This window comes from Dysidea avara, chromosome 10 (assembly GCF_963678975.1).
Source record: "Dysidea avara chromosome 10, odDysAvar1.4, whole genome shotgun sequence".
Taxonomy (NCBI): Eukaryota; Metazoa; Porifera; class Demospongiae; order Dictyoceratida; family Dysideidae; genus Dysidea; species Dysidea avara.
Window position 1 is genome coordinate 2,608,727 of NC_089281.1, and position 26,890 is coordinate 2,635,616.

At 36.9% G+C, this 26,890-nt stretch overlaps 1 protein-coding gene across 1 annotated transcript in view; it reads left to right on the plus strand.

The window, feature by feature from the left end:
• LOC136267877 (uncharacterized) overlaps positions 1-26,890 on the plus strand; it is a 68,113-nt gene that overhangs the window by 29,270 nt on the left and 11,953 nt on the right. Inside the window, exons 10-24 of the mRNA XM_066063050.1 lie at positions 5,105-5,278; positions 5,326-5,417; positions 5,551-5,613; positions 5,663-5,801; positions 5,897-5,977; positions 10,529-10,636; positions 10,689-10,823; positions 13,806-13,946; positions 13,996-14,066; positions 23,075-23,180; positions 23,229-23,301; positions 23,359-23,468; positions 23,523-23,582; positions 23,632-23,817; positions 26,096-26,419. Of these exons, the coding sequence (XP_065919122.1) occupies positions 5,105-5,278; positions 5,326-5,417; positions 5,551-5,613; positions 5,663-5,801; positions 5,897-5,977; positions 10,529-10,636; positions 10,689-10,823; positions 13,806-13,946; positions 13,996-14,066; positions 23,075-23,180; positions 23,229-23,301; positions 23,359-23,468; positions 23,523-23,582; positions 23,632-23,817; positions 26,096-26,419 (1,863 nt within the window). The remainder of the gene's footprint in view (positions 1-5,104; positions 5,279-5,325; positions 5,418-5,550; positions 5,614-5,662; positions 5,802-5,896; positions 5,978-10,528; positions 10,637-10,688; positions 10,824-13,805; positions 13,947-13,995; positions 14,067-23,074; positions 23,181-23,228; positions 23,302-23,358; positions 23,469-23,522; positions 23,583-23,631; positions 23,818-26,095; positions 26,420-26,890) is intronic.

Genomic DNA, 26,890 nt, shown 5'->3' on the forward strand with positions numbered 1-26,890 from the left:
CTAGCTGATCTCTCTACAGGGTGATTTGTTTGTAGCTGATCTCTCTACAAGTTGTTTTGTGTGTAGCTGATCTCTCTGCAGGTTGATTTGTTTGTAGCCGATCTCTCTACAGGTAATCTGTTTGTAGCTGAACTCTCTATAAGGTGATTTGTTTGTAGCTGATCTCTCTGCAGGTTGATTTGTTTTAGCTGAACTCTCTACAGGGTGATTGCTTGTAGCTGAACTCTTTACATTGTGTCTAGTTTCTAGCTGATGTCTCTACAGGGTGATTTTTTGTAGCTGAACTCTCTTCAGAGTGATTTGTTTCTAGCTGATCTCTCTACAGGTAGATTTGTGTTGATTTGTTCATTGCTGATCGCTCTAAAGGTTGATTTGTTGCTGTTAAACACCCTGCAAAGTGTTTTGTTTGTAGCTGATCACTCTAAAGGGTAATTTGTTTGTAGCTGAACTCTCTCCACAGTGACTTGTGTGTAGCTGAATTCTGTGTAACTGAATTCTCTAGAGAGTGACTTAATTGTAGCTGAATTCGCTACACAGTGCATGACTTGTTTATAGCTGAACTTTCTTCAGTGTGACCTGAATCTCTATAGTGATATATTTGCTTAACTCTCCACATGGTGACTGTCTTCTTGCTGAACTGTCTATAAGATTAACTGTTTGCAGCTGAACTCCCTACAGAATAACTTGTGATGTAATAAAATTCTATAATGAAGTAAATAAATTAGCCGAATGCTCTATTAGGGTGACTGTTCTATTAGAGTATCTCGATCTCGCATTTGCTACACGGAGTTGGCTTTCGAATCATAACTCAGAGGTTTGTAATCCGATTCTTCTGTACTACTGCAAGGACTTTCTATGAAGATTATTCCAGCTATACACCGATTTTCAGCTCATTCTCTAAGCGGTTTGCCTAGTAGGCGTGAAAACTAATACTTTTTTATTCATAAAAATCGATCGCGTAATTGTGACACAGGTTGGGTTTTGTGTCATATCTCCGTGGTCTTTATCTCGATTCCTTTCAAACCACCAAAAGGCACTCCTACGATGGTTACTCCATTTACATAGCAATTTTCAACTCATTCCATGAAGCGGTTTACCCTGTAGGCGTGACAACAAATCGATCTTGTTTTACGCGAATAATCGGTCATAACTCCTGAACCATTCATCGGATTTGTACCAAATTTGATGCTAGGATTCGCCTTTGGACTCCCTTTCTGTGTGCCAAATTTCAAGGCGATCGGAGTACGCGTTTGCTTGTTATAGCAATTTTTGCAAGTGTGCGAAAAGACGAAGAAGAAAAAAAAAACGAAGAAAAAAAAACGAAACTTTGGCAGCTCGTATCTCGGAAATGGCTGGAGCGATTTCCTTCAAATTTGGAATGTAGACTCCCTTGGCTGGCGGGCAACTGTGTAGCAAATTTGGTTCCAATCAGATAAGTGATCACCGAGATATAAAGGTGTGAAAATGACGTTTTCGTTCTTCCTGTCAATATACTCTCGGTGTGGCGCGCCGGCTTCTTGGGCCGCACGACACACTACCGTGTGTCTTGATTTTGAGGGCCATATATGCATGTTCTTGTAGCCATTCTTAGGCCATGCAAAGTTGATTATAATGTTTCTGGTCCTACTAATTCCCTAAAATTTACCAGGTGACCAGGCTTGTTGTTGTTGTTGTTGTTTTTGTTTTTTTTTGACAACTTTTTGGTGTGGTACACTACATTTGACATAGCAGTATACTTAGTACATGAAAGTCAATGTATAAAGTTAGTGCATCTTTATAAGAAAAGAGTGTGTACAAGACATGAAAACCTTTCAACAAAATATTCTAAATTATTGTATGGTGATTGCACAATTCATTCAACACAAAATGACCAGGAAGGGAATCGGAAACATATAGTTAATTTTTCATGACCTTGTAGTAACACAATACTTAATCTACTGATTATCCCTAATGGTATAAGATGGCAGATTTTATGCCTTGTACTCTATGTGGTATGAATATTCAATTGGTAAATTTAACATTATGAGAAAAATCTTGTGCCATTTTGAGAAGTATTCTTTTTCATGAGGATACCCTTTAAATATTTATAAAACATTGCTATGTGTGTACACTATGCATCATGTATTTATCATGTTCAAGTATACGTTAGAGACTAGTGTGAGGATTTTTGTGCATTTTAAAAACAAGGCAAACCTGAGGTTTTTAAAACACAAAGATCCGAGGGCACAGTCTCTAACTGACTGGGGTACTGGTAAAGATGTGGAGTCATTTTGGGATTGGTCTATGTCATTTTAAAATCACCACACAATAGGTAACAGTGATATTTGTTGCATAAGACTGGACATGTTTTTGTTGAAGAGATAAAGTGTCAAAGCTTGCACCTTGTCACTGCTTCCAAATGGTTAATGTTAGACTGGGATTGCGATGGGAAAGCAGATATTGTCAACAAAGAAATTAACGAATTGCTGCCTATGGAATCGTAGCAACATGAAGACCAGGCATAGTTCAAAGATATGTGGTTAAAGTGGATGTGATGGCAACGAGTTGCTGTGAGTTGTTGCTTATGGAATCACAGCAGTACAAGGACCAGGAATTTTTTTGAGTACAGACCATACTAACAATGCAAAATAAGGAATCTTACCTGTCTAGGTATATGGTGGGGGGGGGGTCAAAGGGGGCTCTTGACCCCCCCTCCAAAAATTTTTAGTATACCAAGGTTGAGATACTCTAATAGAGCAATCACTAAAGCAGTCACAGTATTAGAATAGTGTGTAGTGAGCTATTTAAGGATTTTTATGTACTTTATCAGCTATAAATGTGTGGTTGGTGAGGTGGGCAGCTATTGTCAGCTGGTTGTGACCTTTTTTTTTTTGGACCTTATCAAACCAGAAACAATGTAGTGCCTCAGTTCATTTTTGACCCCCCCTTTCCATAGGTCTGGATCCGCCCCTGGTATATGGTACACTTCTTTAGAAGATGCAACAGGCTTTAAACAAACTTGAAAACAATTGTAGTCTTGTGTAATACAATTTTCCATGATGTCTCTGGACTTACCCATTCATCACAACAAACATAGCTACAATGTCATAATCAAATTTCAGGCATGCTTATAAAACAAGCGCAAGGAAAATTTATATTGAGTAGACAATAAAAAGCATGGAACAAGAGAGGTCATCTATGTACATTTGCAGCTTTGCAGCTAGACTAATGGGCTTTTAATTCCTTCTTCAGTCATATATGTGACCCAGTCTGGGAAAACCGATCTTATCGCCTATTTAAAAGTAGCGAGAAACGCTGGTTTTAACTATTTAGTGTGTTGTAGCTCACCAATGTTGAAGCTATGTGTACCAAATTTTCACACGTTTTACACCAATTCCTTACCTTCCAGAATATCCACTGTGCAAGTAGCCAACAACTAAGTTTCCCGCCATTTTAGATAGTTTTTAAACCGAGGTTGACTGTATCAGGCGAGCTGGTTATTGGGTGGGAGGTGGGGGCCCTGTGTTCAAAAATGAGAAGGAAGACCAAGGGATGAATTAGGCCAAGTTTTGGGCCATTGAGGGTCTCAAAACTGGATAAAATGTAAGGAAATTCACAGCAGAGCTCCATTAAGGCCCCACACCACACGTACAGATCGCCACTGGGCTTGGCAAAAGCAGCCAGCAAAACCAGACCACTCAAGTCTAGCTGATTTTGATTGTGGAATTAGATAGTTTATTCATGTAGCCTTGTGTCCTGGGTAAAAAATTGAATCTGCTGACATGGGCGATAAGACCAGTTTTCTCAGACTGGGTCACATATGGAGTGTTGACATTTATATTCAGTTAGGGATTAAATGTCCACTAGTATAGCTGCCGGTATAGATGACATCCCTTGTGTCCTTTTCTATGATCCCTACTCAAAATATAAATTTTCTATTTTTCCTTGCATTTGTTTGCTTACCTTTTGTAATATGATTAATGACAGGTGACACATACTGTATCAAAGGAAAGAATGGCACTGGCCATAAAAAATCAACTGAGCAACTGACTAAATGCATACCCTGACTATATTAATGATGTGGCCACTTGGCCATTCCAGTTTGTTTTCAGCTATGTTCCACCTGTTATACATCATTACAAATAAAGAACAGTATGGAAAGTGCCTCTGCAATCAATCCAGTTACTACTAAAATTGCAATTAGACGTGTGCTCCAACTATCAAACTATCAGTTGCTGAGATGTGTATAGTGGCTATTCTGCTTCGTTTTCAGGTATTTTCCAGTATTACAAATGAAGAACAATACGGGAAGCTTCTCTACAATCAGTGTACTCACTGCAATACTGTGGATGGTTCTTATGATTCCAAGTATGATTCAGTATTGTAGAAGCCATAATGTGCTACTCATGAATCAACACCTACGTATGCAGTAGTGGAGAAAGAAACAGAGCCGTGATTAGGAAAAAGGTGGGAAAACGTGGAAAAAGTTATGTCCATAATACATGCACTGCAACTGCTGTGATTGATGATAAGGCACATCTTAGGCTGAAGTGATGTGTCAAACAGGGAAGAAATCAAACCCGTAGCCTTAACCATGTGATTAGCTGGAGGAATTAACCAGTCAGTCAGTCAGTCAGTCAGTCAATCAGTCAGTCAGTCAGTCAGTCAGTCAGTCAGTCAGTCAGTCAGTCAGTCAGTCAGGCAGGCAGGCAGGCAGGCAGGCAGGCAGGCAGGCAGGCAGGCAGGCAGGCAGGCAGGCAGGCAGGCAGGCAGGCAGGCAGGCAGGCAGGCAGTCAGTCAGTTCAGAAATAAAATTTCACAGAAACGTTTATGATTACTCCGTTACATCAATACTGCCAAGCAGGAAAAATGAGACTAGTTTTAGGGCAGTATTGTTGGCCAGAAAAGTCCAAACTTTCATGATCCCTACTGTACAGTATGGTAAGCACTACCATACTGTATGATGAATGCAGTGGTTGATTGGCTTGGGTGACTAGTCATCTGCCACAGGCAATTCACCTGCAGAATTATTACAAACCAATGATCAAAAGTAAAAATTGCAATGCCTGAGGTCTACCTGGTCTCTTAGTGGATATTTATTGAAGTATATTATGTGCATATTCAGGTGTTCCTAGCAGAACACAAGGTGTCCAGGAAGCAGTTCGCTGTTAAGGCAGAGAGGAAGACGTTACTGATAGGAGAGCATGATGTGGATCGTGTGGTTAATGAGAAGAGAGTATTAGCCATTTCTCAACAACATCCTTATCTGACTGCTCTACACTCTTGTTTTCAAACTGAGGTTGCTTTGGTTTTTTTCCTGTAAATTATTGTCTTTGTAATCTACAGCAACATATATTCTACACTATGGAGTATAACAGTGGTGGTGATATGATTTATCATATAATAAAACATGGAAGATTTCCTGAAAATGTTGTACGGTAAGAAGAAAGACACAATTCTTGTGTGTAGTAGTAGTAGTTCATTGTTAGTGTTTTGTTTGTTTGTGTTCTTGGTACTGTAAATTGTGTATGAGGACTGGAAGCTCTCTACTCACACATTTTACACATACAGGTTTTATTCTGCTGAGATAGTTTGTGCTCTGTTGTTTCTCCACAAAAGAGGTATTATTCATAGGTAAGTAAAGTCACTGTGTTTGAGTGTGAGTAAAATATTTATCTTAAAGAAACTTGAAACTCAATTCTGTTATGCTGGGTAGTGATGGACATGTGAAATTGGCTAGCTTTGTTCTCTGTAAAGAAGGGATCATTGATGGAAAAACAACACAAACATTTTGTGGAACTCTTGACTACTTTGCTCCAGAGGTATCCACACTATATTATTCTATCATTTGCCATGGTTTGTGTGATGCAATTAACATTTAGCAATATTCTAAACTTTTACATTTTTATTCTTTTAGATGTTAGACTTTGAACCTTATGGAGCTAGTGTTGACTGGTGGGCACTTGGAGTACTGATGTATGAGATGGCAGTTGGCCATGTATGAAATATTATGTCAACTTTCTGCATAATCATATTGTATGTAGTATATAAATATTTCAAAGGCAGATTTGTGGGGGGGAAGGAACTACTTAAAAATTTAAATTCATACATTGTTGCATGTACACTGTAGGTGCTAATCCACTGAACTTGATATATATGTGACTGACTGAGTAAAAACCTGACTGTATCACAACTGCAACTGTACAACATGCCAGCTAGACCCATACATTACTTATTTGTTTTCCCATCCTCCTTTTTGTGACCCCAGTTTTAGTGATGCGCAACATATCGATAGTATCATAAATTCTATATCACAATTATGATATTGTAAAATCCAGTCACATGTTTACATACGTGTTCTATGGTTATACCTGACTGCTCTATTAGAGTATATACCTGACTGCTCTATTAGAGTATTAATCCAACAACTGAATGTGTTACTGTATAATACTCTCAATAGCAGCTTGACGTATTATATTGAAATACGTCAAGCGATTAGCCAATAGAATTAGTATTACACTTGTTTGTCAAGGTCCCATGACAAAAATCTATAATACTAATTTGATTGGTTAGAATAGTGTGGTGTGTTTATATTAGAAGTAAATGTCCGATTTGACAACTATTGTTACCATAGTGATAGATGCCCCCAAGGTATGACATAATGTGGTTGCTTAGCAACATACGGTTGCTTAGCAACCGTTGCTAGGTAACTGTTGCTAAGGTAAAAATTATTTTGAGACCATAGCAACAGTTGCCAGGCAACGGTTGCTACTTTTGCAGTGGTTATTTTTTGAATTTCTGTTGCCTAGTAACAGTTGCTATGGTTGTCGGATTAATTTGCAATAGGACGGATGGTTGTGGTATTTGGGATTAATAGTTCTCGCGTTGTAAACAGGAAGGAAATAGTGCTCGGCTTCGCCTCGCACTATTTTACTCCTTCCTGTTTACAATGCTCGCACTATTACAGGTTTTTGCAATTGAATTCGTCGCCTTTGCAATTGAATTCGTCCCGTTTGCAATTGAATTCGTCGGTATTGCAATTGAATTCGTCGGTATTGCAATTGAATTCGTCCCATTTGCAATTGAATTCGTCGGTTTTGCAATTGAATTCGTCGCTTTTGCAGTTGAATTAGTCGGTTTTGCAATTGAATTCGTCGCGTTTGCATTACAATTCGTCATAAACAAAACGGCTCCAAGAAACCAACCCGTTCATTAAGAGATGAACTATTTATGCCTTGGAGAGTTACACTTGAGACACTAGAAGGTAATTGAAGCTGGTAGTACGCGAAGTTGATAGCTGTCTGACAAGTTAATTAACTTGCTCGCGAGTGACCACACCCATCGCGAATGGCGTAGTAGAGTTTGGAATGTTGTTGGAGAGGCTGTAGAGGAAGAATTATTGCCTTATAAAGAGTTGTTTACTACTGTTGTACTTGAACAAGTTCTTGTAGCAGCTGCTACATCATGTTTTCATGTTTGCTCCAGCTGCCATTCTTGTTATGGACGAATTTAACTGCAAAAGCGACGAATTCAATTGCAAAAGCGACGAATTCAATTGCAAACGGGACGAATTCAATTGCAAAACCGACGAATTCAATTGCAAACGGGACGAATTCAATTGCAAACGGGACGAATTCAATTGCAAACGGGACGAATTCAATTGCAAAAGCAACGAACTCAATTGCAAACGGGACGAATTCAATTGCAAAGTCGCCGAATTCAATTGCAAAAACCTGTAATCCCGAATACCACAGCCATCCATCCTATTACATATACAAACCTAACTGCTCTATTAGAGTATATCGATCTTTTTAACTTTTGAAGAGGGCTCAAGTTACCTCTGTAAATCCTTCCTTGAGGGATGAATGCAAGCTTTATCAATTGCTGTGCTGTGCCATTACACTATATTACTCACTCATTTTGTCCTGCCACACTAAATGGAGTGTTAGGATCCTGCTTGCATAAGTCTAAATTTCCGGGGGGGTGTCCCTCAGAATCCCCCCTTTCTACACACCTGATCATCATAATCATCATAATAAGTGCTATGCTTGCAAAACTTGTGATACAACTAGTGTTGCTTTAGTAAGGACTTTTAGTTTTAGTTATAGTAATTTTTCTTAATTTCTTTTAGTTATTGATTTAGTTATGGTTATATTCTCTGTGTTATTTTAGTTTTAATTATAGTTTCAGTAACATTATAAAAACGTTTTAGTTATAGTTTTAGTTGTACATAAAATCTTTTAGTTTTAGTTACAGTTTTAGTAATCTTTTCCAATTCTCTTTAGTTATAGATTTAGTTTTAGTTATAACACGGATTTGCTTTTAGTTACAGTTTTAGTTTTAGTTAACTAACACACATATGTCTTACTAAAAATACTTTTAGTTTTAGTTATAGCTAACTAAAGGTCACGAACTATAGCATATATTGATGTTTGGATGCTACATATAGCAGTACAGTTTCATTCTGTGCTTTGTTCCACCTGTAGAGCATATGTGAAGATATACATGCAGTGGTCTGAGCAACATAGTGTTGTTTTTAGTACAGAGTTTTAGTTATAGATATAGTGATAGCTAGTTTCTTCAATATAATTTTAGTTTTAGTTATAGTAATTCATTTTAGTTATAGATTTAGTTATGGTTATATTGTCTTTGTTGTTTTAGTTTTAGTTAAAAACATGAAAACCTTATGTAGTTTTAGTTGTGCATACGAAAATCTTTTGGTTTTAGTTATAGTTTTAGTTAATTCTTTTTAGTTGTAGTTAACTAATACATATTTGCCTTACTAACTTTTAGTTTTAGTTATAGTAACTAAAACAACACTAGGCTGGAAATCATATCCCAATAGAAAAGGTGCAGGATTTGCTTTATTTAAAGAACTGCATTATCGAGATACTCTAATAGAACAGTCACTGCAAAATAAAATATCCTACAATCATGCATACCTTCACTTTCATATAAATCACTATAGTGGAAATAAGTACATATAATACAACTTTATATTATGGCCATCATACATGCATGAACTAGCAAATAATGTTTGTGGTAGCTAGCATGTGTTCGAGGACACCCTTATCTGAATTGTTTGCTTTTTCATCATCAATAATACTGATGGTTTTCTCTCTTTGTTGGTAGCTGTCAGAGATAAGTAGATAATTTTCTCTATCACTTGTATGATCATTGTTGTTCTTGTAGCAGTTATGATCTGTAGATAAGAAGAAATAGTAAGCCTCAAAGCCTTGATTTTGAAAATACAAAAAAGAAGTGAAATCCACTCAAAAACAGCCAAGCTGTAAAAAAAGAGTGTGGCCTTCAAAAAAGCCTGAGTGAAAAAAGTTGTGAAATCAAAGGTGGCGGCCAAGAAATGGTTGCAATGATGTTAATGCTATGTGGTGAAAAAAGTTGTGAAATCAAAGGTGGCGGCCAAGAAATGGTTGCAGCCATTTCTTGGCTGCCACCTTTGATTTCACAACTTTTTTCACCTAGGCTTTTTTGAAGGCCACATTCTTATTTTACAGCTTGGCTGTTTTTGAGTGGTTAAATATACTAGAGATGTAGTGATCTACTGATCTAGTATCGCCAGTGCTGATCTCGACAATTTGAGCAAAATCGGTACAACTGATTTTCTTTTGAAGCCACCGATTCATGATACCGATCTTTCTAATCACCATTTCTTCAAACTACTTTTATCATTTCTCTGCTCCATTTATGAAATAAGCTAAAGTATAGTGCCATTGAAACTATGAGAAGCCATATAAATACACGCAAGTTTTAAATACTGAAACTTACCCTTGAACTTACCAGAGGTCCTGGCAGAAAACAATGAATAGTGCTACACCAGATATATCAAACTATTAGAATCTCTACTACAACTGCCTACAAGTATTGGTAGGAGTATGCATTACAATATTTGTGGGTGCTGTCACTGCTGATTGTCTGTGATCATCATTCAGCTAACAATTGACCAATTAGCTTAGTAAAGAACTACCTGTACAAGATCAGTCATCATAATATAGATAACTGATATCAGATCGGTACAATATTGGTAGATCAGTGATAAATTTCCTAGGTCGGATCGGTATCAATAAAGCTCAGAAAAGTTGAATTGGCACATCTCTAATATATACAGGAGGTTTCAAAAGTATCCTTACATGTCAGATCAACTGGATGGTTGGTCTGATGTGTCCTTTTGTTAGTAACACAAGTCTTGTGTACACTTTGGTATAAAGTTATCCCTCCCAGCTAATATATTTTATTGTAAACACAGGTACATCCCAACTGCCTTTGTTAATCTGAAATACTAAAGCTGGAGCTTCTGCTTTCTACCAATTACCATTTGAACACACAATAACTTAACACAGCCTATAAAGAGAAACCAACCACAGAAATGTATTGTTCATCAAGAGCATGGAAGGCTAAGTCTAAAAGATAAAATTTTTAAATTCTCACCAATAATATACTGAGTTTGCCATATAACATGCGTACATTCTGTAAAGATGATTGGTATACTTTGGTGCAGCTGAGTGATATAGCTTGTGTATTATACACATAGCCACCTTTTGATAGTGATTGTGTTGATGAGGTGTTTACTAATATCTTGGAAAGAACAGTACAATATCCTCGTAGTTTATCACAAGAGTGCACCAGTATCTTAGCAGGGGTAAGCCATGTTATGTATACAATGTCTCTGTATTGTATACTGGATTTTGTAGTTACTAACAAAGGATCCATTACAAAGACTGGGTTCTCACTCTGAAAATGACATCAAGACTCACATATTTTACAAATCTATTAACTGGTCAGAATTAGAACAGAAAAAGATTACTCCTCCATTAAGTCTTGATGAGGTATAGTTAACAACAGGTTTACTAAATACACGACTGTAGTGTCATTATAACTTGTTATGCAGTAAAAAGAAATTAAAAGTTGACACTTCAGTGGTTTCAGGCTCCTTTATTCACCAGCTGAAGGCCTGGGATTTTTTATCTGCATTCAATAGAGATTCAAATGAGGACACATGATAGTGCGTCATGTGGCCAAGGAAAGCCAATGCATCCGGACACGACAGACAAGTGTGTATTTTACAGGAACTGAGAAAGCACTATTTTCATGCATTCATATCTCAGTAATGGCTAAACAAAAATAGCCTATTTTTTCTCTGAAACATCCCTCAGGGTGGGACTAGACTTGCACAAGCTATAAATTGGATTTTTTCCACGTTTTGAGAATATAAAGAACATAGTATAGTGTGCATTTGTCTGCTGATTTGTGAACAGATGGGTTGCAAAGTTACAAGTGATTTTCAAAAATTGCAAGCGTGACTTTTTTTGTCTCGCTTGCAGAGTAAACTACTGAAAAAATGGTATGCATATAGGTTGACCATCGTAGCACACACCTTTTGTGATTTGAAAATACTGAGAGTATTAGCTAAGAAGATATAATAAAACAAAAACCAAACATGTGAAATAAGTGTGATCGAGATAGAACAGTCACCAAAAAGTAAAAAAACAAAAAACACATGAAGCAAAAATGTAGAAAAACATGTTCAAGATTTGAACCAGGGACCTCCACACCTATATGCCCAAACCCTTACCACTCTGCCACTGCTATCAGTTGCTCACTTCATTTAATTTCTACGTACCGAAGTTCTAATTTATTACATCAGAATATAATTTTGTAGATCTATCCATAGATTGTTCTAGACCAACCTCTGTGTGTTGTATTAGAAGTATGTAGAAAAAATGTGCACTTTCTTAGGGTACTACTACTAAAAAATAGGCTATGTCAAACATACATAAGAGTTGTGCGATCAATAGAGCAGTTGGCCTCGCTGCGATTTGTTTTCAGGCCTTCCAGTTAAACTGCTTATGCAAACTAGTCGAATTTTCTTACATGTGTCAGGTAACTATTATTGAGGTACAAATCTTCAGAAATCTGTTTAATTATCATCAATGAGTTATAACCTGAAAACCAACCATACTTGTGTGTACCAAGTGTGACTGTTTCAAGATCCCTTTATAGAGCAGTCATATACATGCAATTAACATGAAGCAAAAGTTAATTTCAAAATAGTACAAATGCCTCTTAAAATATGTTTACAAATAGGAAAATAGTACCAGATAGACAAAAGTATAGGTAAAAAAGAAATGACATCTTTAATATAATTGCAGTCATTTATGGGCTGCCATCTTTGATATCACATCTTTTTCGTGCTAACCTATTTTTGGAAGGCTGCACCCTTTTTCATAGCTTGGCTGTTTAGATTACATATTATCTGCTATATATTTCTACAGGATAGTGAATAATTTTTTCCAGAAGTGTTAATTTAAAAACAAAAGTTTTGAAGATACAAAATAGAGCGTCTTACAGCCATGACAGCTGGTGTGCTATGGCCTCTGTATATAAACGGAAGTGAGGAAGAAAGAAAAATTGGTTTGCACACATAAATAACTTCTTGGACCTTTTTTGCAGTGGGGCTGCCCAAAAAAACAGGAAGCTTAAGCCTTGATGAAATTGAATGGGTATGAATTGTCAACTTTTAATTTGTTAAATTTTAATTTGTTAAACTTCAATGAGCATCTCCACTGAATGTTGTTGTGATTTTCATCAACTTTTATTCATCACAAATTATTTTTCCAGTTGTATGGACAGTATGGTAGGGCAAGCCATGCAACAAATTCAGCAAAATAGCTCTAGTTATTCCCAACTACTCCAATGTAGTTACTCTGTTTTTTTATTTTATTTTAAAAAAAGTTTAAGAGAGCTTTTCACACAGTTTGCAAAATTTAATATAAAATGCAAATATAGAACTAGGTCATCTTGCCAATATAAATAGAATAATATTATATAGGTGAATGAATACACCAAGTTTGGTAATAATCTTTTGAATTGTCACAGAGTTGTGGGCAAAGATTTACATAAAATCATCATCATAGCTACTGAGTAAACTGCTTACTAGTCTAATTTGAAAATTGGTCTATGCACACTCCCTGTATGCATTTAGAAGTGTTTGTTGGTAGTTTTAAATTGAGTAACAGTTACAGTGTTACAAGGTAAAACAAACTAGCATAAAATTATTGGGTCACTGTATTTCCTCATATATTTTGTTTCTTTCCTAGCATGTTTGGCCTGGCCTGTATATGAATAAGAAGGCTTTATTTGAAATTGGGCATTTATTTTGGATAGGTCTGAGTATAATGTCTGGTATTTAATTTAATTCAAGTCATGGTAGAACACCATTATTGTAAGGATAAGCATAGACAACCTTTAAAGGCTTAAAATGAAGTAAAACAGTTGTATGATGCATATCTGCATGCATGTGGACTCGCACAGACTACTCATGTGATCACTTGACTTTCATTCCTGGAAATACAGTACTCTAATAGAACAGTCACCCAGAAGCAAAATGTGTGCGACAAAATTAATATTTAAAAAGTTAGTCAGGATTCAATTGTAGACCTTCATACCTGAACACTTTTAATTACCACTGAGCTGCTGTTGCAAGTTTTTAATACCTACCTTATTTCAACTCTTATGAATGAAAGATCTACTAAATTTATAATAACTCAATTTATGATTTAATAGTTCTAGAACGTCCCATGCGTTGTACTAGAAGTTAAAAAGTGCACACTGTATTAGCAGAGTAGCCAATAGAGAAAATTTCTAATAAAGTAATACAATACACTACAATGGCGATTGAGCCAAAGAAGCCAGCATGTAAAATAAAAAAAGAAGTGATATTCATGCAAAATCAGTCAAGCTGTGATAAGGAAGGTTAACAATATCACTTCTTTTACATTTGATATGAATAATATAGCTATTTCTTGCAGAGAAAGAGAAAGAAAGGATCATATTTTATTCCAGAATTTACATGTGAGCCAGTTACCTTTACTCCTGAACCAAAAGATGATATAGTTGTTGATCAAGAACTATTTAAAGGATTTTCATATACCAATTCTGAATTTTATCAGGTAATTAATTACAATAGACAAATATGTAATGATAATTTTTTATCAGCAGGAGTCAAGAAATCAAATGGGCAATAGTGCCTTGATACCTGCAGTGGTAAAACAACGAGTGGTAAAACAAGGGTAAGTTATCTCCCTAAAGTTAATCAAGATTTAGGTTGTGGGATTAATGTAAAGAATTTGAAAAGCAAGTAATAAGACACACGGTAGGGTGTTATGCAGTTGAGAAAGCCAGCACGCCACACCGTGGGTATATTTACAGGAAGAAAGAGAGCAGCATTTTCATGTATGCATAACTCCATGGTCCCTTCTCCATAGCACACCATTTTTGCATTATAGCTGTCTGCCAGGTATAGGCTGTACAGAAAATTTGATTAAATTCACACCAGCCTTTTGCGAGATGTGGATGTTCAAATTTCACCTTTTTTTACTGCGTTATGCCAAAAGGCACCCGTTGGGCAGAAGCAATGTCGAACAAAAAAATTAGGCCCACAGCCTAGTCAGTCAGTCAGTCAGTCAGTCAGTCAGTCAGTCAGTCAGTCAGTCAGTCAGTCAGTCAGTCAGTCAGTCAGTCAGTCAGTCAGTCAGTCAGTCAGTCAGTCATTCAGCAGAAAATTAAAAAAAAATTGTAGCAACGTATTGGAAGCATTTTAGATTGCACTGAAGGCACTTTTGGGCTTGCTTATAACTAAACAATACTGCCAAGGTGCCGGGATGGTATTGTGAGGATGGTTTTGGGGTGGCCAGAGAAGCCCATGCAAATCCCTAATATATAGTTATGATACTATAAATGAATATTCTAGTTTAAATGGTAAATATTTATAATCCTTGCTACCCTACAAGTTGAAAAACATTGGGCTAAGGTGAGAACTAGTACTATATGTAGCTTGTTCACCAAGTTTTCCAGACATTTTTGAATATGGACCACACCCGCATTACTGATAAATCGTATGTGTGTCCTATTAGAAGACCTCAAAAAAATGCACTCTATTTGAGTGTTACAATGATATTAACAAGTGTTGAATAAAACGTGCAATACAACACATTTACAATTCTGGGAATCATGTGTCTGTATATACTGTAGATAAGACGAAATTTGAGTAAAACAACCTCAATATAAGCCATAGACTGGTTTTGGGGGGTCTTATAAGGTACAAAAGAAGTGATATCTAAAGTATACCAACACTACCAAGCTGTGAAAAGGGTGCAGCTCTCTAAAAAGGCCATATCAAAAATAGCCTTATGAAATTGCGAACATTAGTAAATTTACCAATTGTCCGTATATTTTCTCGTAAACCTTGACCGAGCACCTGGAGTTGTACGAATACACCATGACAGAGCATCTTCGCCGTTCTGCTTCTCACCCAAATTATGCTGAGCTTGCCGATGTTAGGGTCCCAAAGAGAAGAAGAATAGCTAACAATGGCATACACGCCGTTCGTGATGTTATGGATGACCCTCTCCAGCATAGACTAGAAATTATAGAAGAAGATGCTGAAAACTCGGACAGGGTAAAGGTTAGATACATTGGTTACAGCAGTAAATACGATGAATGGAGAACAAGGAATGAGATAGTTGAATTGAGTGAGAATGACACAGATGATGATGATGAACAGCCTTCCATGGCTAGTAGTAGCCGAGGTAGTAGCACGACCATGACACCGGCACCTCCCTATTCTTTAGTATTGTTAGTTGCTCAGACAATTAAAGATTTGTTAATCCCAAGCAGAAGAGGAAGCCCTACGTGCAGTTTTGTTATGCCATTCGACAAGGTTGTGTTTGACTCATTGGCCATTAGAGGTGTCCTGGCCCAGAGATGCAGAGTGCACAGGCATATACAATTCCATGCCTTAGCAGGTTTGACGATTTGTTTGGGGTACATTCGGGGGTTAAATGTAGCAGGGGACTTTTGCTACGTAATACCAGGCTCAGTAGAATTCTACTTGAGGCAACGGAAAGGTAGAGCTAATTACCAAGTACAGTACACTGTTAAAGAATATTTATGGCCAATGTTACCAGCTAGCTTTTTCATTTATTAGAGGTGACAGAACTTCATCTCAGTGGGATGAAATCTTGCAACAATGCAATGCATGACTTGAGTGTGTATATTTGTATCAACGCTTGAGCACATACATGTCATGTTACAACTTATTATAATTTTAGGTATAGCTTGAGTATGTATGTTTGTATCACTGCTTGAACGCATACAAGTCATGTTACAACTCATTATTTAGGTATAGGGTGAACATGGTCACTATCTAAATTATGTACATCAAGGAGGTCATACTGGTTACAATGATCACGGCTCATTGTCACCTGTTTCCACAACTCATTTTTTGTTCAAAGTAAATTATTCTTTAGCCTTACAGCACCTTGCATTGTGGCCTACCTGTTTACAAGTTTTACACATGTGTTGTAGCTTTTGGCAAGCATAACCACTATCCTCCAATTTCTCTAGCCTATTGAGTTTCAGCAGGATTTGTTGTAGGCTGTCTTTGTCGTGATGATTTGTGCTTCGGAAATAATATTTGGTAATTTCATCATTCAGTTTTTCTAACCCTTGTTAGGAAAAAGGAGCAATTGTCTTGTATTTCTCAAGAAACTCTAAAATATGGGAAGAAAGTAGGTGTATATATGGGGTAACATTCTTAGATTGGTAAACACTGATAAACAGCCTGTGCCATTTTGCTGCATCTTTTTGAAATTCTGTGTGATTTACTGGTGTGGTAGATGTAAGTGATTTATATAGTTGTAAAAAGTCAGCCCAAAGCTTCTGAACATCTGCACTATTTGGAATGGTTGGAAGAAGGACTGAAATAGTAATTTTTGCAAAATGTCTCAATTTTTCAGGTCCTGTAAGATCTCTCCATTTAGGCTGTTTAGAAGCTTTATCCTGATAGAAATGAAAACATATTTTACATTCTTTCAAGACGTTTTCGTAAACTGTCAAAAGTGGTACAGAATTGGATCTAGTTTCCTTTGATCTAGATTCCCTTTTGTTGAAATCGTCTTGTCTTTGTAATTCAACTAGGAGCAAATTAATTAGAACATCACATATTCTAAGAAATAGATGTAGTATATCTGGTATGACGTGGTCAATAGCAATTGAAGAAAAAAGTGGTGGTCGTATACAACCAAAAGTTTCAACGTTCCTTTTCTTCGCCAACTTTGACAGATTCTGAATTTCCTCGATTGTCTTTGCATCCTTGCTTACATCACTTATTGACCATTGCTTATTTAAGTCATACCTGTCAGTACTCGGGCATTTGCACCATATACACGAGTAGCATGCATTTGCTGCTTTAATTCCTAGGCATATGGCTAGGAATTTCCAGTCACCTCCTAAACAATGTTCTATTTCAAATGTGGTATCATTTATTTTGATAGCATTAGTTTTTTGAACTTCTACTGATAATTCTGACACAGCAACTTCCAAGTGCTTATAATCTTCTGTGGTATTTATGAGAGCTAAAACGTGATTTCCTCTGGTAGAATTTGGGAATTCTTCACCCTTTACATTCACTATAGTGAAAGCAATCACTAGTATATGCATGCTATGAGATACATACGTACCGTCACCGGTTATTTTAACTTGAATTTTTCTGATGCCTTGCAAATTAACATCACATGAAAGTAAATGCTGAAGTCTCTCGGTTAGCTTCTTTTCAAGGGACTGCTGAACACCTATAGCATTTCCAGGTACGGCCTCAATGACATACTTTGAATTCATCTGTTTAGCTTCCTTCTGTAGACTGTACGCACTAGGTTAGTGCAAATTAGTCATTGAAATTTCATGGTATGCTTCATTTGATATGTTGTATTTTTCTTTGATATACAAATTTTTCCTCACCAAAGAATCTTTGCCATCTTTTGGAGCTGGTTTGAAATCTATTACTGGTTTAGGACCTGTATTATCAACAAACACAGTTTGTCCTGTATCACCATTACACAATTCAATATGTTTGCATGTAAATTCACTATCAGCTAATACTCCGTCAATGCTCTTAGATATAATTTTGATTTTTTTTTGCTTGTGTTGAATGGAATATTCTGGCCAAGACTTCACCCGTTTCCTTTTTATTGATGCTCCTGATCTGTAAGCTAACAGTTGTTTGTTAGATGCATCTACATCAGAACACTTATTTGTCATATCCTTTAGTTTCTTACTGACATCTTTCAACTCTTCCTTTAATTCATCACATTTTGACTTTACTGTTAAAACTATTGCTGAATCTTTTTTGCAGCTAGGAACAATTTCATTTTCATTTAAGGTTAGTAGCCAATTTATATCTTTCCACTTATCAAGAATTTCAGATCTTTTTCTGCCACCACACGAGCTAAGGTGCTTTCCCATCCTTGATAGCTTAGACATGAAAACTGATCGCAAACGATTTGTCACTATGACATTGGGGCGTAATTTAACAAACACTTTGGTGATTACTTTCTCAACAGCTAATTCCTTCGGGGTTAACAACGTATTCTCTACAGTAGCTTCACTATCACCTGACAAGTCAAACAATGGATATCCAACCTTATTTAAAGCAGCATACATACCAGTACCTACACAGAGTGTAACTAGTATGAATAAGTTGTTGTATTATGATACATTGTATAGCTATACCAATTTCAGCATCAAGACCCCAGCATTACAGTTAGTGTGAATTGAATGGCAGTATACTTTCCAAAATTAGGTGAGACACACTATGACCGAGTGTTCAAGCACTACTTTTTATCAGAGACTGGACTAGGTTGGCGGCTTAACACTGCACATGGCCAGCCCACTGGCTTAGCCAGGCATCATAACAAGCCAAACATTATAGATACTCACTTATTGATCTCAAACAAGCGAATTTCAACCATAGAGGCTCCCAATGATACCACTAATAGCCAGAACAGACACAAAACTGTGAAAAGGCGGTATTCCAATGTAGACATTTGGCTTTTTCCTAACAATAATAAGATAATAGTGGCTACATACGGTACAATTCCAGCCGTTTATTCTAATTAAACAGGGTAAAACTGAGGGTAAAACCCATAGTCTTGGTAACTCTAAATCCCACAATACATTACGCATTGAGAAGAATGGTGGACCGGCGGAAGAAATCGCAAAAAGGCGGATACAACCACTGCTGCTACAGTCATGAAAATAAAGTAGAGTATTCCTTAAAGGTATATGAATAAGTAACAGGCCGATTTTTCTGTAGTCACCACTTCGTGATGTTGGTGGTATCGAAAAAATCGCCTAAATCAGCTCAATTTACACCATTTTACGCACTTATGCATTTTAGGGGCGTATCCTTTTTAATGGTAATGTACTGCTAATATTCAAACATTTTCGACATGCCAAGGTGAAAAAGTTAGGAAATTTAAGGTGGGGGCCAAGAAATGGCTGCAATGATGCCAATACCAATTGTTTTTCACTTCTTTTCATAATTGCAAGCCCCAAAGCCAGCCTATATTTAAGGCTTTCTTTTTTTTTTCTTTGCGACAGGAATCATCAAAGACTGCTACTTGTGTGAATCTGTGTATTAATAAAATGATTATCATAACTATTGAAAGTGACTTGTTGCACAACTGAACCCTGTACTGGTGATATGCTGAACTATCTACAACGAGATCTGCAGGTAATTTTACAAGGCTGAATGCTCTACAGGGTGACTTGTTTGTAGCTGAATTGACTCTCTACATGACGACTGGATTGAAAAAGAAGATTTAGAGTAAAAAAAAATCAAGAAGAAAAATATGAAGAAAATAAGACAAACTTTGAAAATGCATATATCAGTGATGGCTGGGCAGATTCAACTCACGTTTGTACTGGAAGATGCCCTAAGTTTCCATATAATTATTGTTCAGGCACTATCAAGCTACAGATACATGCACACATCATTTTATTGGTTTCATAAAATAAGTCTGTCGCGTGCCCTCACCGGCTGTACTTGACCATACAACATACTACTGTGTGTCTTGATATAGCCTATTTGTAGTACTCTAATAGAGCACACATTTTTTCTGACTAATACAATACACATGGAATGTTCTAGAATCCCATTGATAGATTTATGAGATTATGACTCCTCGTATTCACAGACTTTAAGCCTTCTCTCAGTTCCCTAGTGGGATAACATTCACAAAATAAAAGTTTACTAAACTAGAACTTTCATTTATAAGTTAGAAATTAAGTGAGGTGAACAGCTGACAGCAGTGGTGGAGTGGTAAAGGGTTTGAACATATAGGTTGTGGGGGTCCCTGGTCCCAGGGTTCAAAAAAAATTTCCAACATTTTCTGTGCAGTAGAGGATCTTGATCGCACTTGTTTTCACATGTTTGGTTTTTGCTTTATATCTCCTTGGCTAATTTTCTCAGTGCTTTCAAACCACCAAAGGTTCGAACTATGATAGTTACTTCATGACAGTTTATGTACAGACTTATTTTCAAGTTATTCCATCAAATGGATTACTGTGACAACAAATTGCTTTTGCAAATAGCACATAACTCCCTTGTTATTAATTTGAAAATTGGACTGTGAATGTGCTACATTATGCTCTTAGTACCCTCCAAATTTGAAACCAATTAACTAAAAAGTATTTGCAAGTTATTGTGATTTTTTTAAAGTGTGCAAAAAGAAAAAGAAGACATGATTAAATATGAAGAAAATCAGACGAACTTTGAAGGTAGTGATGGCTGGGCAGATTTGACTTAAATTTGAAATAGGAGGTGCCCTACCCTAAGTTTCCACAGCAAAAGAATTTCCATTCAGGAGCTACGGGTGCATGAAGAATGACATTTCTCTTAGTTCCTGTAAAATACACACCTGTCTGTTGCATGCCCTCATTAGCTGTACTTAACCACACGACACACTATCATGTGTCCTGATTAAAACAATGAAACAAGGAGGTCATCTACACCTGCAGCTATACTAGTGTGACATTTAATTCCCACTTCAGTCATATCAGGTGTAAACATGGACTTGCCTTTCTCCTCCTTTGTGTCCCATTTATTTTTCGCTGACAGCACAATTGTTGGTTTGTGGTAGCGTGTGATGGCTTTCCTATGATTGTTAAAGGATTCATCCATATTTTCTGTAGTGACTGGACTGAACACTTCTTGTACTGCTCTTCATTTGTAATGCTACGTAACTGGCTGAATATAGCTGAAAACGAAGCATAATGGCCACTTAATTGATAGTTATGGGCGTGTGTTCAGAGAAAAACACATGCCCCCAACATTAAGTCTAGTGCCGTTGTTATCCAGTATGTAATGGTTCACCAGTCATAAATAATGTTACAAAAATAAACAAATATTAGGAATTTGGATCATAGAAATAGAAAGTAGTAATAAAAGGGTTGCCTGCAGATATACGTATATGTTAAAGCATTGCCGCAAGTGCTATATGAAAATAAAGTACAAGGCACGCGGCCGAGATGCTATTAAAGCATGAGACGAACGAGGTGAAGCCGAGTGCTTTATTAACATCGAGGCCAAGCGCTGAGTGCTTTATTTTTCATATAGCACGGGCCAGGCAATGCTTTAAATGATTTATGGAACTTTCTAGTCATGTAGCTTCACCATAGCTACACTAAGATTCGTAATTAGCACGCGTTGCATGAACTATTAGCAGCCTGAATGCACACGAACTAGTTTAACAAAGTAACTCATGTGTAGTTCACCATATTTTGGCATAGTAGACATTCATCAGGTATTTTGGCAGGTTATAGTCAAAACCCACAATCGATTCTATAGTGACACATGTTGAAGTATTTTCATGATATCTCCAGGACTTGTCCGTTTACATTGACAAACGTAACAGCAATGTTACCTTCTCCCACCCATCATTGAAGCATTTAGGCATGACTATAAAAGCAATCCAGTGGTGGAACTCGTATTGGCTGGGGTGATTGATCATTCAGCACGGCGAGGCTACCAGCCTTCAACAGCTTGGGTGATTAGTCGTACTGGCGTGAGCGCCGCAGGCTATTAGCCTGCAGCCTGCTAAGGCATGTGGGAAACTGTGCTTTATTTCCCACAAAGAGTGCTTTATTGCACAGCAAATAGTGCTTTATTGTATGAATAAAGCACTCTTTGTGGTGCAATAAAGCACTCCTTGTGGGCAATAAAGCACTGTTTGCTGGAGAAAGGTTACGGTATAGTCACGGGCAATCATTCAAAATTTTGAATGCCTATCGATTCTTTTTGAGAAGACCATAAAACCGGTCTAGCCGCGTGAAAAGTTTCAAATGAAGGTGAAGCCCTTCATATTTAATATTTTTATGTAGCTACAGTGTAGTTTGAGGCAGGTGGAACACTACAATTGTTGTAGTAACACAAGTAAGCCAGCCCATACATCGCTCAGTTCCAGCTGTCACTACCATGTTTTTCCGCCGCCAAATACAGCAAAAGCTGTAGGCATTTCTAGGGCATAGTGATACTGTATATTAAATTTGTTAGGTCCTGTGGAAGCGTTTTTGGCGTGTTTCTCCCCAGTGACTCGGATACAAGCCTTCAAAGAGCTTGTTTCACCTGAAAAAACTATTAAAAGTTCAATAAAACGTCTATACTACCAGTAACTTAAAAAATCGCTTCCACAGGACCTAGATATTTTAGTTGTTTAGCCACTTGTGTTGAAATTATAAGGATTCAGTAATCTGTTAGTCTGGTTTTTGGCGGCGCGTTTTTATAAAACATCGCTCTATTGTAGACCACACACCCAAGAACAGTCGTTGTTCTGTAGTAAAAACAAACAAGCACAATTAGTTGTATTGCTAACACAACACAGTTGTTGAAATTATTTATCCCTGCTTGGTTTAAAGCAGGTTTGGTAATTTGTTCCGCCCACGCATTTTAAACTATTCCGTAACCTTAGCTTAAGTGTACTTTATGAAATTTAAAGTACACTTTTTCCTTTGATCTCGCCCACACAAAGTTCTATAATAGTGGATATTTAATCCCTATATATTATTATGTCCACTAGTATATCTGCAGGTGTAGGCAACCTTCCTTGTTTCCCTACTTTTTTATATGATCCCTAATCAAACTTAAAATCCTAATTTTTTATGGTGTAGCTATACCACATACATCACCATAATTATGGTGGTAGTCTACGAAGCTCACATGTTATATAGGGGTTGTTACTAGGGTACTATCCATCAAGTGTGTGGTGGCTGGGAGTGTTGCAGTAGGAAAGACTGCAATGATGTTGACTTACATCACTAATGAGTTTCCACAAGAATATGTACCAACAGTGAGTATTATGTCTTATTCAGTACCAGGGGTAATAAACCTGTCACAGGTATTTGATAACTACACTACTAGTGTTACATTAGCTGAATCTCCAGTGATTTTGGGATTGTGGGACACTGCTGGTATGACAATATTGTGGACATGATAAGTTGATACACAATTACTTGATGATCACATAGGATGTGATGATTATGATCGTTTAAGACCACTATCATACCCTGCCACTGATGTGTTGTTAGTATGCTTCTCAGTTGTTGATCCATCTTCCTTCTATTGTGTTAAAAAGAAGGTAGATAGCTATACCAAATATGGCTACAATACTTAGTATCTTACACTACCACAGTGGGTGCCAGAAATTACCTATCACTGTGCTGGGATACCATTTCTGTTGGTGGGTACAAAGGTTAGTAAGTATTATGTCAACTTTAAATAGTTATGTATTTTACATTCAGATTGACTTAAGAGATGACCCCAACACTGTTAAGAAGCTCTCTGAGAATAATCAAAAGCCAATAACGGTTGAGGAAGCTGAGAAACTAGCTAAAAAGATTGGCGCTGTGAATTATGTTGAGTGTTCAGCTCTTACTCAAGAATGCTTAAAGAATGTGTTTTATGAAGCAATTATGGCAGCAATTAAGGTGATGATAGTCACTACACTAAAACCTCTCTAATCTGACACCTCTGTAATCCAGAATACCTCTATAATCTGACATTCTTTTGTACCAGAAAGACCTTTTCTGTGTAATACTACCTCAATAATCCAACATCCTTGCTAATCCGACACAATTTTCTTATCCCAATGAGCATCGGATTATAGAGGTTTCACTGTATATGGTTTGCACTGGTAATATCTCATATTAATAATGCTGTTGTGTGTTTGGCTTTGCATGCTTTTAGAGCAAGAGGATAGCTTGTAGGTACAGGTATATGAATAAACCATCAATTAGTAACTCCATTATATAACAGTGCTATGTGCATTAAAGTCATACCACTGCACAGACTGGGTTATGTCAGCTACTACATTCCTGATGACCTGCTGACCCAGTAACAATATAGATGACACCAATGATGCAAAATGTGACCCATCAGTCATGTACCATAAATGGGGAAAGTTACACTGGTCGAAAGTTTTGTGGTTAAGGCTTACTGAGACTAATCACGGTGAATGTTTCGCAGTGAAACTTAAACTTAGCTATATAGTACACCGTAAAATTATCGTAAAATTATTAATTTTGCGGTTTGCTTTGAAACCACAAATAATGCTAACTTTCACCCAGCAAAACTTTTCCCATTTACGGTGTAATGAATATGAATATATATACATCAGTTGGACTTGAAGGTGTAGTTTCTCTATTACAGCATCTTGATCATTTGTATTACTAAATTCTCTAACTCAGTTTCCATGACAATTGCCTTCATCATTAGTGAATATCACTGAAATTTCTTACTGATAATCACTAAAATGACGTTCACTATTTGCCACAGTGTTCACTATAGTTATTTTTACTATGTTAGATACCTTAGTACTGTAGCTATGTCACTGGCAATGAAAATTCTAGAATAGAAGGGCACACTTGGATTATAGGGGATTCCACGAATTTACTAGAAACTGCATACTAATCTGCATACGCTAAAAAATTCACGGTTGAGGAGACTGGGCATCCAAAAATTTCCACGAATATTTTAGAAACCATCTTTACAGAAGGTTTTTAGAATAATTGAAAGTTCTGGGATAGTTAGTTGTGAAATGAAAGACTACTTGTCGAAATATATTGAAGGAAAGTTAATAAGAAGGTATGCTAAAATATCCTTAATTTGCGAGAAACCTTAGTTCGAAAGCTGTGATTTATTCTGCAAGTCGTAGTTTCACAGCTACAATCTGGAAATCCCTTCCACAATATCCCTATGAACCTGTCAACAGTATATGTGTGTTTCGACCCATTAGCATTGTTCATTTTCAAGATGCTATGAACAACTCCCCTTACTTCAGGACCAATCTCGGTTAAAGTATGGGCGTAGCTTTAACATCTCGAAAGTGAGCAATGCTAATGGGCCAAAACACACATATATTGTTGAGAGGTTCATAGGGGTACTGTGAAAGGAATTTCCAGATTGTAGCTGTGAAACTATGACTTGCAGAACAAATCACAGCTTTCAAACTAAGGTTTCTCGCAAATTAAGGCTATTTTAGTGTACCTTCTTATCAACTTTCCTTCAATATTTTTTCAACAAGTTCTCTTTAATTCCACTACTAACCACCCCAGAACTTTCAATTATTCTTAAAACCTTCTGTAAAGACGGTTTCTAAAACATTAGCGGAAATTTTGGATGCCCAGTCTCCTCAACCATGAAACAGTCATTTTAGCATATGCGGATTAGTATGCGGTTTCTAGTAAATTCGTGGAATCCCCTATTGGTTGTACTATAAAGTGGACAGCATTGTTTCCTCAAAATTAATGCTAAAAGTCATGAGAATGTAAAAGCAATAACACCATGTAATTTATGTAAATTGTGATTTCTCTCCAAAATTATTTTCCATCAGGAAAGCCAGTGCTCTTAGAGGACCATTAGCTTGTAGAATCGTGTGTGTATATGTGTGCAAATCACATGCAGTAGTAAAGGTGAACAGGGAGCACAATATAAGCACATTCATACTTGTGTTTTGAGCAACCAGCTAGTGAGGAATACTGCATACTGGTAGAAGTTTGTGCCTGAATAACAGATATGTTGCACAGAAAATCCAAGAATTTGTTTACTAAATTTCAACCAGCTATATTGCAAAAAGTCAACCTTTTTTCTTTGGTGATAGTGATCTCAAATGCTAACTCTTAATTTTTGATTAGGTATACATATTTAACTGGTGAACAGTAACTCTTGGTATTTCTATACATATTTAACTGATTGTTTCTTTTTCAGGATGAGCCACAAGATCACATCAGTGATGGTATTGCACAACTACCTGCTGGACTAAACCAAGCAACTCCTGAATGCTCAGAAAGTAGTGATTTAGATGAAACTGGAATTGAGTCTAGAATAACTCTTTCTAAGCCAAATAATGACAAGTCATCACCTCATGTGAGCTCATCTACCCATTATGGTATAACAAAGTCCATCCCAGTGTTACCTGCTCAATCCACTATCTCTCCGGAAGAGATTGACAAACAGTATGGAATTGATCAAGGCAAATTCTGTGACATTCTACAAAAGATATGTGTGTTGTTAAACTCGACAATCACCAAGGTGATGATTATCTTATCTGTATATCACTTATTATATTGCTCCTAGTATTATGTACATGTTATACAGAATTTAGTAACCCAAAGGGCCTGTGTTGTGGTGCCCAAGTAAAGCGAGGGTGCTACTACAGGGCTTGGGGGTTTCTGAATTATGTGGAACCCTGTGTTTCGATGTCTAACTAATTTAGACCACAGCTCATTGTTGTACCTTTACAGTTGCTTGTGATGTGAGAAATGTAGCATTGAGTAGCATTAACAAGCCTGTCACACCTCAGTATGGCACTTGGTATTCAGTTAAATGCCCATGTGTTGCCAATGTTACAAACATGTAATTGCCATGTTTTCGTATTGCCTCAGAGATAGAGATCTATTGAGACATAAACAAGGGGTCTACAGGATTTAGATACCTGTAAGTAGCCAATGAAATTCAAGTATTTCATCTTGCTGTGGAAAATATGTGCTTTCTTGTGATAAA